General features: G+C 45.8%; 1 protein-coding gene across 1 annotated transcript in view; it reads right to left on the bottom strand.

The window, feature by feature from the left end:
- LOC120997965 (probable cation-transporting ATPase 13A4) overlaps positions 1-15,791 on the bottom strand; it is a 216,057-nt gene that overhangs the window by 111,157 nt on the left and 89,109 nt on the right. Inside the window, exons 13-14 of the mRNA XM_040428349.1 lie at positions 13,656-13,717; positions 2,689-2,839 (exon numbers count right to left, since the gene is read on the bottom strand). Coding sequence (XP_040284283.1) covers positions 2,689-2,839; positions 13,656-13,717 — 213 coding nt within the window. The remainder of the gene's footprint in view (positions 1-2,688; positions 2,840-13,655; positions 13,718-15,791) is intronic.

Genomic DNA, 15,791 nt, shown 5'->3' with positions numbered 1-15,791 from the left:
ACAAGTGACCCCATTTTGGAAAGAAGACACCCCAAGGTATTCCATGAGGGGCATGGCGAGTTCCTAGAATTTTATATTTTTTGTCACAAGTTAGAGGAAAATGATGATTTTTTTTTTTTTCCTTACAAAGTCTCATATTCCACTAACTTGTGACAAAAAATAAAAACTTCCATGAACTCACTATGCCCATCACGAAATACCTTGGGGTGTCTTTCCAAAATGGGGTCACTTGTGGGGTAGTTATACTGCCCTGGCATTTTAGGGGCCGAATGCGTGAAAAGTTGTTTGAAATCAAAATCTGTAAAAAATGGCCGGTGAAATCCGAAAGGTGCTCTTTGGAATGTGGGCCCCTTTGCCCATCTAGGCTGCAAAAAAGTGTCACACATGTGGTATCGCTGTACTCAGGAGAAGTTGGGCAATGTGTTTTGGGGTGTCATTTTACATATACCCATGCTGGGTGAGAGAAATATCTTGGCAAAAGACAACTTTTCCCATTTTTTTTATACAAAGTTGGCATTTGACCAAGATATTTATCTCACCCAGCATGGGTATATGTAAAATGACACCCCAAAACACATTGCCCAACTTCTCCTGAGTACGGAGATACCACATGTGGGACACTTTTTTGCAGCCTAGGTGGGCAAAGGGGCCCACATTCCAAAGAGCACCTTTCGGATTTCACAGGTCATTTACCTACTTACCACACATTAGGGCCCCTGGAAAATGCCAGGGCAGTATAACTACCCCACAAGTGACCCCATTTTGGAAAGAAGACACCCCAAGGTATTCCGTGAGGGGCATGGCGAGTTCCTAGAATTTCATATTTTTTGTCACAAGTTAGCGGAAAATGATGATATTTTTATTTATTTTTTTCCCTTACAAAATCTCATATTCCACTAACTTGTGACAAAAAATAAAAACTTCCATGAACTCACTATGCCCATCACAAAATACCTTGGGGTGTCTTCTTTCCAAAATGGGGTCACTTGTGGGGTAGTTATACTGCCCTGGCATTCTAGGGGCCCAAATGTGTGGTAAGAAGTTTGAAATCAAAATGTGTAAAAAATGACCAATGAAATCCGAAAGGTGCTCTTTGGAATATGGGCCCCTTTGCCCACCTAGGCTGCAAAAAAGTGTCACACATGTGGTATCTCCGTACTCAGGAGAAGTTGGGGGATGTGTTTTGGGGTGTCATTTTACATATACCCATGCTGGGTGAGATAAATATCTTGGCAAAAGACAACTTTTCCCATTTTTTTATACAAAGTTGGCATTTGACCAAGATATTTATCTCACCCAGCATGGGTATATGTAAAATGACACCCCAAAACACATTCCCCAACTTCTCCTGAGTACGGTGATACCACATGTGTGGCACTTTTTTGCAGCCTAGGTGGGCAAAGGGGCCCACATTCCAAAGAGCACCTTTCGGATTTCACCGGTCATTTTTTACACATTTTGATTTCAAACTACTTACCACACATTTGGGCCCCTAGAATGCCAGGGCAGTATAACTACCCCACAAGTGACCCCATTTTGGAAAGAAGACACCCCAAGGTATTCGCTGATGGGCATAGTGAGTTCATAGAAGTTTTTTTTTCTGTCACAAGTTAGTGGAATATGAGACTTTGTAAGAAAAAAATAAAATCATCGTTTCCACTAACTTGTGACAAAAAATAAAAAGTTCTATGAACTCACTATGCCCATCAGCGAATACCTTAGGGTGTCTACTTTCCGAAATGGGGTCATTTGTGGGGTGTTTGTACTGTCTGGGCATTGTAGAACCTCAGGAAACATGACAGGTGTTCAGAAAGTCAGAGCTGCTTCAAAAAGCGGAAATTCACATTTTTGTACCATAGTTTGTAAACGCTATAACTTTTACCCAAACCATTTTTTTTTTACCCAAACATTTTTTTTTATCAAAGACATGTAGAACAATAAATTTTGAGAAAAATTTATATATGGATGTCGTTTTTTTTTGCAAAATTTTACAACTGAAAGTGAAAAATGTCATTTTTTTGCAAAAAAATCGTTAAATTTCGATTAATAACAAAAAAAGTAAAAATGTCAGCAGCAATGAAATACCACCAAATGAAAGCTCTATTAGTGAGAAGAAAAGGAGGTAAAATTCATTTGGGTGGTAAGTTGCATGACCGAGCAATAAATGGTGAAAGTAGTGTAGGTCAGAAGTGTAAAAAGTGGCCTAGTCATTAAGGGTGTTTAAGCTATAGGGGCTGAGGTGGTTAATATGTTTTTATGCGGGTGGGTGTGATTTGATGTATGGATTTGCACTATGATGTGGTGTTATTATTTTTAATTGATATATTTATTATTCACCTCTGCATGGTCATGTGACCGGATGGTGGAGGAAAAAAGAGGGGGAGAGAAGTATTTATCTCAAACCCACACCGGTTCACATTAGGCTTGCTAAAGCGCAAGGTGCGCAAAGCAGCTGTTGCCTGATTTTTTGTGCAGTGCCTGTGTCCCATCCTTTTTTATTTCCAATAAAGCTGCAAAGTGAACACTATGGTGAGTACCGTTATTTGTTTTTCTTACTACTAAGTATTTAAATGCTGTATTATAATAGCCTTTTTTTATTTTATTTTAATTTTATTTTTACTAGTTTCATGGTAGCAAATAAATCAGTTAGTTGTATGTTCTATTTCTCCTATTAGTGTACAGCATTACCCAATTTGTGCCTTCAAACATCTTGAGGTCCATAGGATCTCCCTGTATTTTCCCATCCAAAATGATCAACGAGTGACAGCATGTCATTGCTGCTAGAAGCGGGCACCAAGGCAAATTATTTCCATTTGTAAACATATGAACTTTCTGGAATCTAAAATAAAGGAAAAAAGAAATAAACAGATCTCTTCAGTATTAGTTGTTAAAGTGAATTTGCAGAGGAATAAAATAATAACTAGCAGTACAATAATTAATTAAATATTTATTGATATGAAGATAGGTCTAACTTAGGTTTACCAGCTTGTTTGCATACATGCAATATTAGGAGGTGATTGGGCCTAGAGTTTAAAAAGAACCAAAAAAAGCTGCAATTGTCCCAAGTAGTGTTGAGCGAACAGTTCGAGCATAGTTCGGGTCCGTACCGAATTTTGGGGTGTTCGTGACACGGACCCGAACCCGAACTTTTTCGTAAAAGTTCGGGTTCGGGTTCGTCGTTCGGCATGTATTTTGGCGCATTTTGAAAGGCTGCAAAGCAGCCAATCAACATGCATCATACTACTTGCCCTAAGATGCCATCGCAGCCATGCCTACTATTGGCAAGGCTGTGATTGGCCAAGTGCAGCATGTGACTCAGCCTCTTTATAAGCTTGTGCGCACGTCGGGACGTGCTCACTCCCGATGTGAATAGAACAGGGATAGACGCAGCTGATGCTAGGGCGAGAATAGGCAGGGATAATTGAATAACTGGAAGCAAATTTCTCTCCTCCACCTGTGATTCATCTGAACAACTGCAGCTGAGCTGCTTTTTTGATAGGGATTGGCTATTTTTAGAGTGGCCAGAGTGATTTTTCCATCCACATGTACCTGGGCTGACCGCCGGCCGCCATTTTGCGACTTGTAGTGCTGCAGCAGAAGCTGCCACAGTGTGCATTCCAAAGCTCCAAACAAGTCAGACATCTACACCTGGGATTCAGACCAATAGCGATTTAGCAGCACAGTCCAAGGCTATTTTTTTTAAAGGTTGTGCAGACCATTTTGTGGCACATGTTACTGGGCTGATAGGCGGCGGCCATCTTGGGACTAGTGCTGCAGCACAATCTCTCCCAACGTCCATTAATCACTTGTAATAGTGGTCTGTGCCATAGAAATCCTACATCAGGGACTTGGGTGTGCTTGTGTCACCCCTACTAATACCAGTCCACCTGTAATCCATACAGTGAAAAGCCATAAAGTATTCCAGTGAGGGAATTTTTTTTTTATTTAAAAAAGGCCAAGTTAGTTTATCTGGCGTTCAATATACTAGATACAGTTAGGCCTGCGTTTCATACATCTGGAATTAGCAAACTAATGTGCTGGGGTTGGGAAAACATATATGTACCCATACTAGAATCTGTCAAAGAAAGCGGTACTCACATATAACAGTCATTCCATCTGTAATCCATACAGTCAAAAGACTGAAAGTATTCCAGTGAGGGAATTTTTTTTATTTAAAAAAGGCCAAGTTAGTTTATCTGGCGTTCAATATACTAGATACAGTTAGGCCTGCGTTTCATACATCTGGAATTAGCAAACTAATGTGCTGGGGTTGGGAAAACATATATGTACCCATACTAGAATCTGTCAAAGAAAGCGGTACTCACATATAACAGTCATTCCATCTGTAATCCATACAGTCAAAAGACTGAAAGTATTCCAGTGAGGGAATTTTTTATTTATTTAAAAAAGGCCAAGTTAGTTTATCTGGCGTTCAATATACTAGATACAGTTAGGCCTGCGTTTCATACATCTGGAATTAGCAAACTAATGTGCTGGGGTTGGGAAAACATATATGTACCCATACTAGAATCTGTCAAAGAAAGCGGTACTCACATATAACAGTCATTCCATCTGTAATCCATACAGTCAAAAGACTGAAAGTATTCCAGTGAGGGAATTTTTTTTTTATTTAAAAAAGGCCAAGTTAGTTTATCTGGCGTTCAATATACTAGATACAGTTAGGCCTGCGTTTCATACATCTGGAATTAGCAAACTAATGTGCTGGGGTTGGGAAAACATATATGTACCCATACTAGAATCTGTCAAAGAAAGCGGTACTCACATATAACAGTCATTCCATCTGTAATCCATACAGTCAAAAGACTGAAAGTATTCCAGTGAGGGAATTTTTTTTATTTAAAAAAGGCCAAGTTAGTTTATCTGGCGTTCAATATACTAGATACAGTTAGGCCTGCGTTTCATACATCTGGAATTAGCAAACTAATGTGCTGGGGTTGGGAAAACATATATGTACCCATACTAGAATCTGTCAAAGAAAGCGGTACTCACATATAACAGTCATTCCATCTGTAATCCATACAGTCAAAAGACTGAAAGTATTCCAGTGAGGGAATTTTTTTTTTATATAAAAAAGGCCAAGTTAGTTTATCTGGCGTTCAATATACTAGATACAGTTAGGCCTGCGTTTCATACATCTGGAATTAGCAAACTAATGTGCTGGGGTTGGGAAAACATATATGTACCCATACTAGAATCTGTCAAAGAAAGCGGTACTCACATATAACAGTCATTCCATCTGTAATCCATACAGTCAAAAGACTGAAAGTATTCCAGTGAGGGAATTTTTTTTATTTAAAAAAGGCCAAGTTAGTTTATCTGGCGTTCAATATACTAGATACAGTTAGGCCTGCGTTTCATACATCTGGAATTAGCAAACTAATGTGCTGGGGTTGGGAAAACATATATGTACCCATACTAGAATCTGTCAAAGAAAGCGGTACTCACATATAACAGTCATTCCATCTGTAATCCATACAGTCAAAAGACTGAAAGTATTCCAGTGAGGGAATTTTTTTTATTTAAAAAAGGCCAAGTTAGTTTATCTGGCGTTCAATATACTAGATACAGTTAGGCCTGCGTTTCATACATCTGGAATTAGCAAACTAATGTGCTGGGGTTGGGAAAACATATATGTACTAGGGCTGCGCATCTTCACTCGTCTCACGATTCGATGCGATTACGATTATCAAGTCCACGATTCGATTCGATTCGATTCGGCGATGCATCACGATGCATCAAGATTATTACCCAAGTCCCCTTGTTTTTCAGAGGATTCCGGCAATCTGGACGCAAACGGATGCATTTGTCAGGCGGATCCGTCTGACAAATGCATTGAAATACCGGATCTGTCTCTCCGGTGTCATCTGGAAAAACGGATCCGGTGTTTATTTTTTTCACAGATTTAAAGGTCTGCGCAGATCGGAAGAACGGATCCGTCAATGCAGCAATTTTAATGCCGGATCTGGCACTAATACATTTCAATATAAGTTTAAAGCTGGATCCGGCAAGTGTTCAGGATTTTTGGCAGGAGAGAAAACTGTAGCATGCTGCGGTATTCTCTCCGGTCAAAAAACGTAAGAGGGACTGAACTGATGCCTCCTGAACGGATTGCTCTCCATTCAGAATGCATTAGGATAAAACTGGTCAGTTCTTTTCCGGTATTGAGCTCCTAGGACGGAACTCTATGCCGGAAAAGAAAAACGCAAGTGTGAAAGAACCTGAGAGACCATCAGTATGTTAGTCCTGGAGGTTTCAGGTTGATAGATCCTGTGTATGCTACATTGTATCCACAATAACCATCCTCTCAGTAGGGACTGATACACGTGTGAAGGGGCTCTGATGGTGCAGGATCAGTAACTGTCAGTAAATCTGACACCCCAGCAGTTTCAGATCCCTGCCCTTAGCTGAGAGTTGTCAGTGTGGATCACCTCCTGCTGGGAGCAATCTCCAATAGTGTGAGATAAATGTAGACATTCCCAGACTGGCCACTAGGGGCCGCTGTTTGACCGCCTTTCATAGACCCGGAACCTAAAGTTCCGTCCACTGTAGTAGACGGAGGGGAAGAATACGAAGAGACACAACCGAAAAAAATAAAGAAGAAACATGGCGCGGGCGGCAAAGGTATGAGAAGCGGCAATATGAGCTGTGTAGGTGGCAGGCGGTAGGTGGGTGTATATGCTGTGTAGGTGGCAGGCGCTTTGGAGGTAGATATTACATACTCATAGGTGACAGAACTTACCTCGCCGCCAGCCACCGCACGTCCGCACTGCCGCCTGCTTCTGAGTGTCTGACTGGGAGCCGGAGATGCGCGGAAACCACGCCTCTGGCTCCTCCTCACTCAATCAGACCTGGCTCACTCAATGTTGTGGCCACCCCCTCTGACACGTCAGCGGGAGGCGGGAAAGAAGGCGCCCAAAAACTTTTTTCCGACTCGGCTGCACGGCGGACGCGACGCTGACGTCATCAACATGCATCGATTATTTAAAGCAACCGCATCGATGCAGAATCGCCGGGGGTCGAATCGCGATGCATCGATGCATCGATTATATTCGACAGCCCTAATATGTACCCATACTAGAATCTGTCAAAGAAAGCGGTACTCACATATAACAGTCATTCCATCTGTAATCCATACAGTCAAAAGACTGAAAGTATTCCAGTGAGGGAATTTTTTTTTTATTTAAAAAAGGCCAAGTTAGTTTATCTGGCGTTCAATATACTAGATACAGTTAGGCCTGCGTTTCATACATCTGGAATTAGCAAACTAATGTGCTGGGGTTGGGAAAACATATATGTACCCATACTAGAATCTGTCAAAGAAAGCGGTACTCACATATAACAGTCATTCCATCTGTAATCCATACAGTCAAAAAACTGAAAGTATTCCAGTGAGGGGATTTTGCTTATAAAAAATAATATATTTCATTGTGGTGCGAGTTGAATCGCAACAATGAAGAAAAATACTATTAAGGGACGAGGACGCGGTCGTGGTGGTGTCCGTGGAGCCTCTGTTGCTGGTAGAGGACGTGGCCGTTCGGCCCCAGGCGCACACAGTAGGGAACGAACTCCCTCAACTAGCCGGCAGAATGTACCGCAATATCTCGTGGGGCCCAATGCCGCTCTTAGGATGGTAAGGCCTGAGCAGGTACAGGCATTAATCGATTGGGTGGCCGACAGTGCTTCCAGCACGTTCACCACATGGTCTTCCACCCAGTCTTCTGCGGAAAGCGCACAGGTGGCACCTGAAAACCAAGCCCATCAGTCTGTCACATCACCCCCAAGCATATCAGGGAAACGGTCTGAGCCACAAGTTATGCAGCAGTCTCTTCTTCTGTTTGAAGACTCTGCTTCCAGGGTTTCCCAGGGGCGTCCACCTAGCCCTTCCCCAGTGGAGGAAGACATACCATGCACTGACGCACAACCACTTATGTCTCCAGATGAAGAGGACATGGGAATACCACCACAGCAGAGTCACCGACTCTCTGATGATGATGAAACACAGGTGCCCACTGCCGCGTCTTTTTGCAGTGTGCAGACTGAACAGGAGGAGGTCAGGGAGGGAGACTGGGTGGAAGACGATGCAGAGGACGATGAGGTCTTAGACCCCACATGGACTGAAGGTCGTGGCGATGACTTTCACAGTTCAGAGGAAGAGGTAGTGGTGAGACCGAGACAACAGCGAAGCCAAAGAGGGAGCAGGGGGCCAAAGCAGACGAGCCGCCGCCCCCAGAGTTCGCCTGCTACTGGACATCGCCAACAGGGACCCAGCCCCACAAAGGCAGCTTCAAAGAGTTCCCTGGCATGGCACTTCTTTAAACAATGTCCTACCGACAAGACCCGAGTGACTTGCACGCTCTGCCATCAGAGCCTGAGGCGAGGCATTAACGTTCTGAACCTCAGCACAACCTGCATGACCAGGCATCTACATGCAAAGCATGAACTGCAGTGGGGTACACACCTTAAAAACCAGGCACTCGCTGAGGCTCCCCCTGCTCCCTCTACCGCTGCTGCCTCGGCTTCCGCCTCGAGAGGAATGTTGCCACCTGCCGAGCAGCAAACAGAGGATGTGCCACCGACACCACCACCACCGCCACCGTCAACTAGCGTCTCCACTATATCACACAGCAGCGTTCAGCTCTCAATATCTCAAACCTTAGAGAGGAAGCGCAAATTCCCCCCGAGTCACCCTCGAGCCCTTGGCCTGAACGCCAGCATTTCTAAACTGCTGGCCTTTGAAATGCTGTCATTCCGGCTGGTGGACACAGACAGCTTCAAACAGCTGATGGCCATGGCTGTCCCGCAGTATGTGGTTCCCAGCCGCCACTACTTCTCCAAGACAGCCGTGCCTTCCCTGCACATGCAAGTGTCCGATAAAATCAAGTGTGCACTGCGCAACGCCATTTGTGGCAAGATCCACCTAACCACAGATACGTGGACCAGTAAGCACGGCCAGGGACGCTATATCTCACTAACTGCACACTGGATGAATGTAGTGGCGGCTGGGCCCCCGGCGGACAGTTCCTTGGCGCACGTCCTTCCGCCCCCTAGGATCGCAGGGCATCATTCTCTGCCTCCTGTAGCCTCCTCCTCCTACTCGGCTTCCTCCTCCACTGCTTCCACCAGCTCATCCGGTCAGCCACACACCTTCACCACCAACTTCAGCACAGCCCGGGGTAAACGTCAGCAGGCCATTCTGAAACTCATATGTTTGGGGGACAGGCCCCACAGCGCAAAGGAGTTGTGGCGGGGTATTGAACAACAGACCGACGAGTGGTTTCTGCCGGTGGGCCTCAAGCCAGGCCTGGTGGTATGCGATAATGGGCGAAATCTCGTGGCAGCTCTGGGACTAGCCGGTTTGACGCACATCCCTTGCCTGGCGCATGTGCTGAACTTGGTGGTGCAGAGGTTCATTCACCACTACCCCAACATGTCAGAGCTGCTGCATAAAGTGCGGGCCGTCTGTGCGCGCTTCCGCCGTTCACATCCTGCCGCTGCTCGCCTGTCTGCGCTACAGCGGAACTTCGGCCTTCCCGCTCACCGCCTCATATGCGACGTGCCCACCCGGTGGAACTCCACCTTGCACATGCTGGAGAGACTGTGCGAGCAGCAGCAGGCCATAGTGGAGTTTCAGCTGCAGCACGCTCGCGTCAGTCGTACTGCCGAACAGCACCACTTCACCACCAATGATTGGGCCTCCATGCGAGACCTGTGTGCCCTGCTGCGCTGTTTCGAGTACTCCACCAACATGGCCAGTGGCGATGACACTGTTATCAGCGTTACAATACCACTTCTATGTCTCCTTGAGAAAACACTTAGGGCAATGATGTTAGAGGAGGTGGCCCAGGTGGAGGAGGAGGAGGAGGATGAGGGCTCGTTTCTAACACTTTCGGGCCAGTCTGTTCGAAGTGGCTCAGAGGGAGGTTTGTTTAAGCAGCAGAGGACAGGTTCACAAGTCGCCAGCCAAGGCACTGTACTGGAGGACGAGGAGGATGAGGAGGAGGAGGTGGAGGGGGACGAGGATGACGCAAGTTCACAGCGGGGTGGCAGCCCAGGCCCATCACTGGTGCGTGGCTGGGGGGATACGGTGGACGATGACGATACGCCTCCCACAGAGGACAGCTTGTCCTTACCCATGGGTAGCCTGGCCCACATGAGCGAATATATGCTCCAATGCCTGCGCAACGACAGCAGAGTTGCCCACGTTTTAACGTGTGCAGACTACTGGGTGGCCACCCTGCTGGATCCCCGGTATAAAGACAATGTGCCCACTTTAATTCCTGAACTGGAGCGCGACCGTAAGATGCGCGAGTACAAGCGCACGCTGATAGAGGCGCTCTTGAGAGCATTCCCACATGTCACAGGGGAACAGGTGGAAGGTGAAGGCAGAGGAGTGGCAAGAGGTCGCCAACGCAGCTGTGTCACGGCCAGCTCATCTGAGGGCAGGGTTAGCATGGCAGAAATGTGGAAAAGTTTTGTCTCCACGCCACAGCTATCTGCACCGACACCTGATACGGAACGTGTTAGCAGGAGGCAGCATTTCACTAACATGGTTGAACAGTATGTCTGCACACCCCTCCACATCCTGACGGATGGTTCGGCCCCATTCAACTACTGGGTTTCGAAATTGTCCACGTGGCCAGAGTTAGCATGTTATGCCTTGGAGGTGCTTTCCTGCCCGGCGGCCAGCGTTTTATCTGAACGCGTATTCAGCACGGCAGGGGGCGTCATTACTGACAAGCGCAGCCGCCTGTCCACAGCCAACGTGAACAAGCTGACCTTCATAAAGATGAACCAGGCATGGATCCCACAGGACCTGTCCCTCCCTTGTGCAGAGTAGTCCTTATTAACTGCCTAAAACATGTCTTGTTGTGCTACGGGCCACTTCTTTATTTGATACAAATTTTATGAAACCCACAGTTGAATGAAACTCTTCTCTCTCTGGGCGCCGGGGCCTAACCAGATGAAAGTGGCCGGTTAAACTAACGGGTGACATGAAGCCATAACCTCTGCCATGCTACCTCTGTCTTCTGTCTGGGTGCTGAGGCCTAAGTCAAATAAAGCGGTCTTCTGCTGTGCTGGGGGATATGAAGCTAATCTCTGACCTCTCTCCTCTGTCTGGGTCCAAAGGCCTAAATCACTGAAAGAGGCCTTCTCCTGTGGTGTGTGATATGATGCCAGAATATGTGCTGTGGGGCCTCTCTCCTCTTCCTGGGTGCAGGGGTCAAATAAACTAAATTGTGGCCTACTCCTGTGGTGGTTGATATGATGCCTGATTCTCTGATGTGGAACCTCTCTCCTCTGTTTGGGTGAAGGGGTCAAAGTAACTAAATGGTGGCTTCTCCTGTGGTGGCTGATATGATGCCAGAATATGTGCTGTGGTGCCTCTCTCCTCTTCCTGGGTGCAGGGGTCAAAGTAACTAAATGGTGGCTTCTCCTGTGGTGGCTGATATGATGCCAGAATATGTGCTGTGGGGCCTCTCTCCTCTTCCTGGGTGCAGGGGTCAAAGTAACTCAATGGTGGCTTCTCCTGTGGTGGCTGATATGATGCCAGAATATGTGCTGTGGTGCCTCTCTCCTCTGTCTGGGTCCAAAGGCCTAAATCACTGAAAGAGGCCTTCTCCTGTGGTGTGTGATATGATGCCTGAATATGTGCTGTGGTGCCTCTCTCCTCTTCCTGGGTGCGGGGGTCAAAGTAACTCAATGGTGGCTTCTCCTGTGGTGGCTGATATGATGCCAGAATATGTGCTGTGGTGCCTCTCTCCTCTTCCTGGGTGCGGGGGTCAAAGTAACTCAATGGTGGCTTCTCCTGTGGTGGCTGATATGATGCCAGAATATGTGCTGTGGGGCCTCTCTCCTCTTCCTGGGTGCAGGGGTCAAAGTAACTCAATGGTGGCTTCTCCTGTGGTGGTTAGTATGATGCCAGAATATGTGCTGTGGGGCCTCTCTCCTCTTCCTGGGTGCAGGGGTCAAAGTAACTCAATGGTGGCTTCTCCTGTGGTGGCTGATATGATGCCAGAATATGTGCTGTGGTGCCTCTCTCCTCTTCCTGGGTGCGGGGGTCAAAGTAACTCAATGGTGGCTTCTCCTGTGGTGGCTGATATGATGCCAGAATATGTGCTGTGGGGCCTCTCTCCTCTTCCTGGGTGCAGGGGTCAAAGTAACTCAATGGTGGCTTCTCCTGTGGTGGTTAGTATGATGCCAGAATATGTGCTGTGGGGCCTCTCTCCTCTTCCTGGGTGCAGGGGTCAAAGTAACTCAATGGTGGCTTCTCCTGTGGTGGCTGATATGATGCCAGAATATGTGCTGTGGTGCCTCTCTCCTCTTCCTGGGTGCGGGGGTCAAAGTAACTCAATGGTGGCTTCTCCTGTGGTGGCTGATATGATGCCAGAATATGTGCTGTGGGGCCTCTCTCCTCTTCCTGGGTGCAGGGGTCAAAGTAACTCAATGGTGGCTTCTCCTGTGCTGATTGATATAAAGCTGATGGTTGTGCCATCTGACATGGTTGCCAGGGTCTGATTCAATGGGGGCCTACTCCTGTGGTGGGTGATCTAAATGCCTGATTCTCTGCTGTGAAACCTCTCTCCTCCGTCTGGGTGTAGGGGTCAAAGTCTTTCAAAGTCGCCTTCTCCTGTGCTGATTGATATGAAGCTGATGGTTGTGCCATCTGACATGGTTGCCGGGGTCCCATTAAATTGGGGCCTACTCCTGTGGTGGGTGATCTAAATGCCTGATTCTCTGCTTTGAAACCTCTCTCCTCCGTCCGGGTGTAGGGGTCAAAGTCTGTCAAAGTCGCCTTCTCCTGTGCTGATTGATATAAAGCTTATGCTTGTGCCATCTGACATGGTTGCCGGGGTCTGATTCAATGGTGGCCTACTCCTGTGGTGGGTGATCTAAATGCCTGATTCTCTGCTGTGTAACCTCTCTCCTCCGTCTGGGTGTAGGGGTCAAAGTAACTAAATGGTGGCCTACTCCTGTGGTGGGTGATATGATGCCTGGTTCTCTGCTGTGGGACCTCTCTCCTTTGTCTGGGTGCTGTGGTCAAAATAATAGTAAGTGACCTTCTCCATTGGTGGGTGACTTGAAGCCTGATTCTGTGCTATGGGACCTCACTCCAATTAATATTGTTTAATTTTTATTTATTTTATGTTAACTCATCATTTCCCTATCTACATTTGTTTGCAGGGGATTTAACTACATTTTGCTGCCTTTTGCAGCCCTCTAGCCCTTTCCGGGTGTGTTTTACAGCCTTTTTAGTGCCCAAAAGTTCGGGTCCCCATTGACTTCTATGGGGTTCGGGTTCGGGATGAAGTTCGGGTCGAGTTCGGATCCCGAACCCGAACATTTTTCGAAAGTTCGGCCGAACTCGTCGAACCCGAACATCCAGGTGTTCGCTCAACTCTAGTCCCAAGCTAAAAAATAAAATAAAAATCTCCAGCCGATCTGAAGCAGATGCTTCTTTGGGCCACACCAGTCTACTCCAACTCTATTCCTAGGAGACTGTATTCCTACTGTTGGCCACATCTGAGCTCACATTAATTTTAGATGCCAGTTAGAATCACATATTCTTTCTTTTCTTAGAGAAATAGGATATCTCACAGTATAGTTGGAATCTTATGAGAAAATAAAATGATTACCTGCAATCAATTGATGGAACTACCCCCCACAAATCCAAGCCATCTTCCGTTAAAGTACCTGTCTGAAAATAACAGTAATATAACATTCAATGGGTTGTACAAACTTGAGATTGACAAACAGAGAGAGGGAGAGAGGCCTCTCAACAATATATATGCAGTGTCTGGAGGGTACTCTTTCTCATTATGAAGAGTGCTTAGTATGCGGAGTACATGTGCGCAGTATTGTAGGCCAGACAATGCCCGTCTGGGTTTCGGGGATAGATATTCAAATTAGCTTTCCTAAGCCTATCTGATGCCAGCAGATGTTGTACATGAGAATTTGCATATATATTTTTTCAAGAAACCAAGGGGAGAGTTTTTTTGCCTGCAATAGTCATCACTAGAGATGAGCGAATCAAAGCTGATAAAGTGGAATTCGTTCCGAATTTCAGGAAAAATTTGATTCACACCAGAGCCGAATTTCCTTGCGCTTCATGGTAACGAATCACATTTTTCCCTAAAATGGATGCTGCACATGTGAGGACAGGGAGAAATGAACTCTGGGAAGGTAGGATCACCCATAATGTCATGCATGCAGCCAATCAGCAGCTAGCCAGCCCTGTGATGTCACAGCCCTATAAATAGCGGCAGCCATCTTAGATTCTACCAATTACCAGTGTACTTAGTGCAGGGAGAGACGTCTGCAGGCGCTAAGGACAGTGATAGGAAAGACTTGATTGTGGTGAAAAAACGATTCATGAGTGCAGGGAAAGGATAGGGAGGAATCGTTCCACAGCATTTGTGTAGAACAGGGTTCAGTAGGGGAGGTTACAGACTGGGTAATAGGAAAAATCCTATTACACCTTGCTGCACTTACTGGGGATCCAAATTGCCATTATACAGCTCTGTCATTCCAGCAAACAGTTCTTGTTATTGGGGTGCAAGTGCAGCTTGATGCAGCCATTAAAGACTTGATTGTGGTAATAAAATGATTTATAAGTGCAGTGAAAGGATAGGGAGTAATAATTCCACAGCATTTATGTACAACAGGGTTTATTAGGGGAGGTTACTGAATGGGTAATAGGAAGAATCCGGTTACCCTTGCTGCACTGAATGTGGATCCAAATTGCCATTATACAGCTCTGTCATTCCAGCAAACCATTCTTGTTATTGGGGTACAATGGCTGTTTGATACAGTCATTAACAGGGTTTATTACAAGAAAACATTTCTACAGTACGTCTAATTTGCGAAAAATATATTTGCTGTCCAGCGTTGCACTTATCTGTTGAAAAGCCTGTCGTGTAGTGTAAAAGAAGAAAAAAATTAGTGTCTAAATGGCATTCAGAGGTGCAGTGATATATTCTACAGCCCTGTTTGCCGTGTATTAGTGGCAAAATAAAAATATATTCGCCGTCCAGCATTGCACTTATCTGTTGAAAAGCCTTTTGTGTTGTGTAAAAGTAGAAAACAATTTGGGCCTAATTGACGTTCAGCTGTGCAGTGATATATTCTACAGCCCTGTTTGCCGTGTATTAGTGGCGAAATAAAAATATATTCGCCCATCAGCGTTGCACTTATCTGTTGAAAAGCCGGTTGTGTTGTGTAAAAGTAGAAAAAAATTAGGACCTAATTGCCATTCAGCTATGCAGTGATGTATTATACAACCTTGTTTGCCGTGTATTAGTGGCAAAATAAAAATATATTCGCCATCCAGCGTTGCACTCATCTTCTTCAAAAGCCTTTTGTGTAGTGAAAAAGAAGAAAAAAATTAGGGCCTAATTTCCGTACAGCGGTGCAGTTATATACTCTAAAGCTCTGTTTTCTGTGTATTAGTGGCAAAATAAAAATATATTTGCCTTTCAGCGTTGCACTTATCTGTTGAAAAGCCTGTTGTGTTGTGTAAAAGTAGAAAAATATTAGGGCCTAATTGCTGTTCAGCGGTGCAGTGATATATTCTAAAGCCCTGTTTGCTGTGTATTAGCGAAATAAAAAATATTTGATCTAACAGTATGTCAGACACAGAAGTGCCAGGCCCTGCACAGGGGAGTGGCAGAGGCCTAAGGCCCCTTTCAGACGGGCGAGTTTTCCACGCGGGTGCAATGCGTGAGTTGAACGCATTGCACCCGCACTGAATCAGGACCCATTCATTTCTATGG

The sequence above is a fragment of the Bufo bufo genome, chromosome 4 (assembly GCF_905171765.1).
Source record: "Bufo bufo chromosome 4, aBufBuf1.1, whole genome shotgun sequence".
NCBI lineage: Eukaryota > Metazoa > Chordata > Amphibia > Anura > Bufonidae > Bufo > Bufo bufo.
Note: the sequence above shows the minus strand (reverse complement) of the source record. Positions and strands in the feature narration are given on the sequence as shown.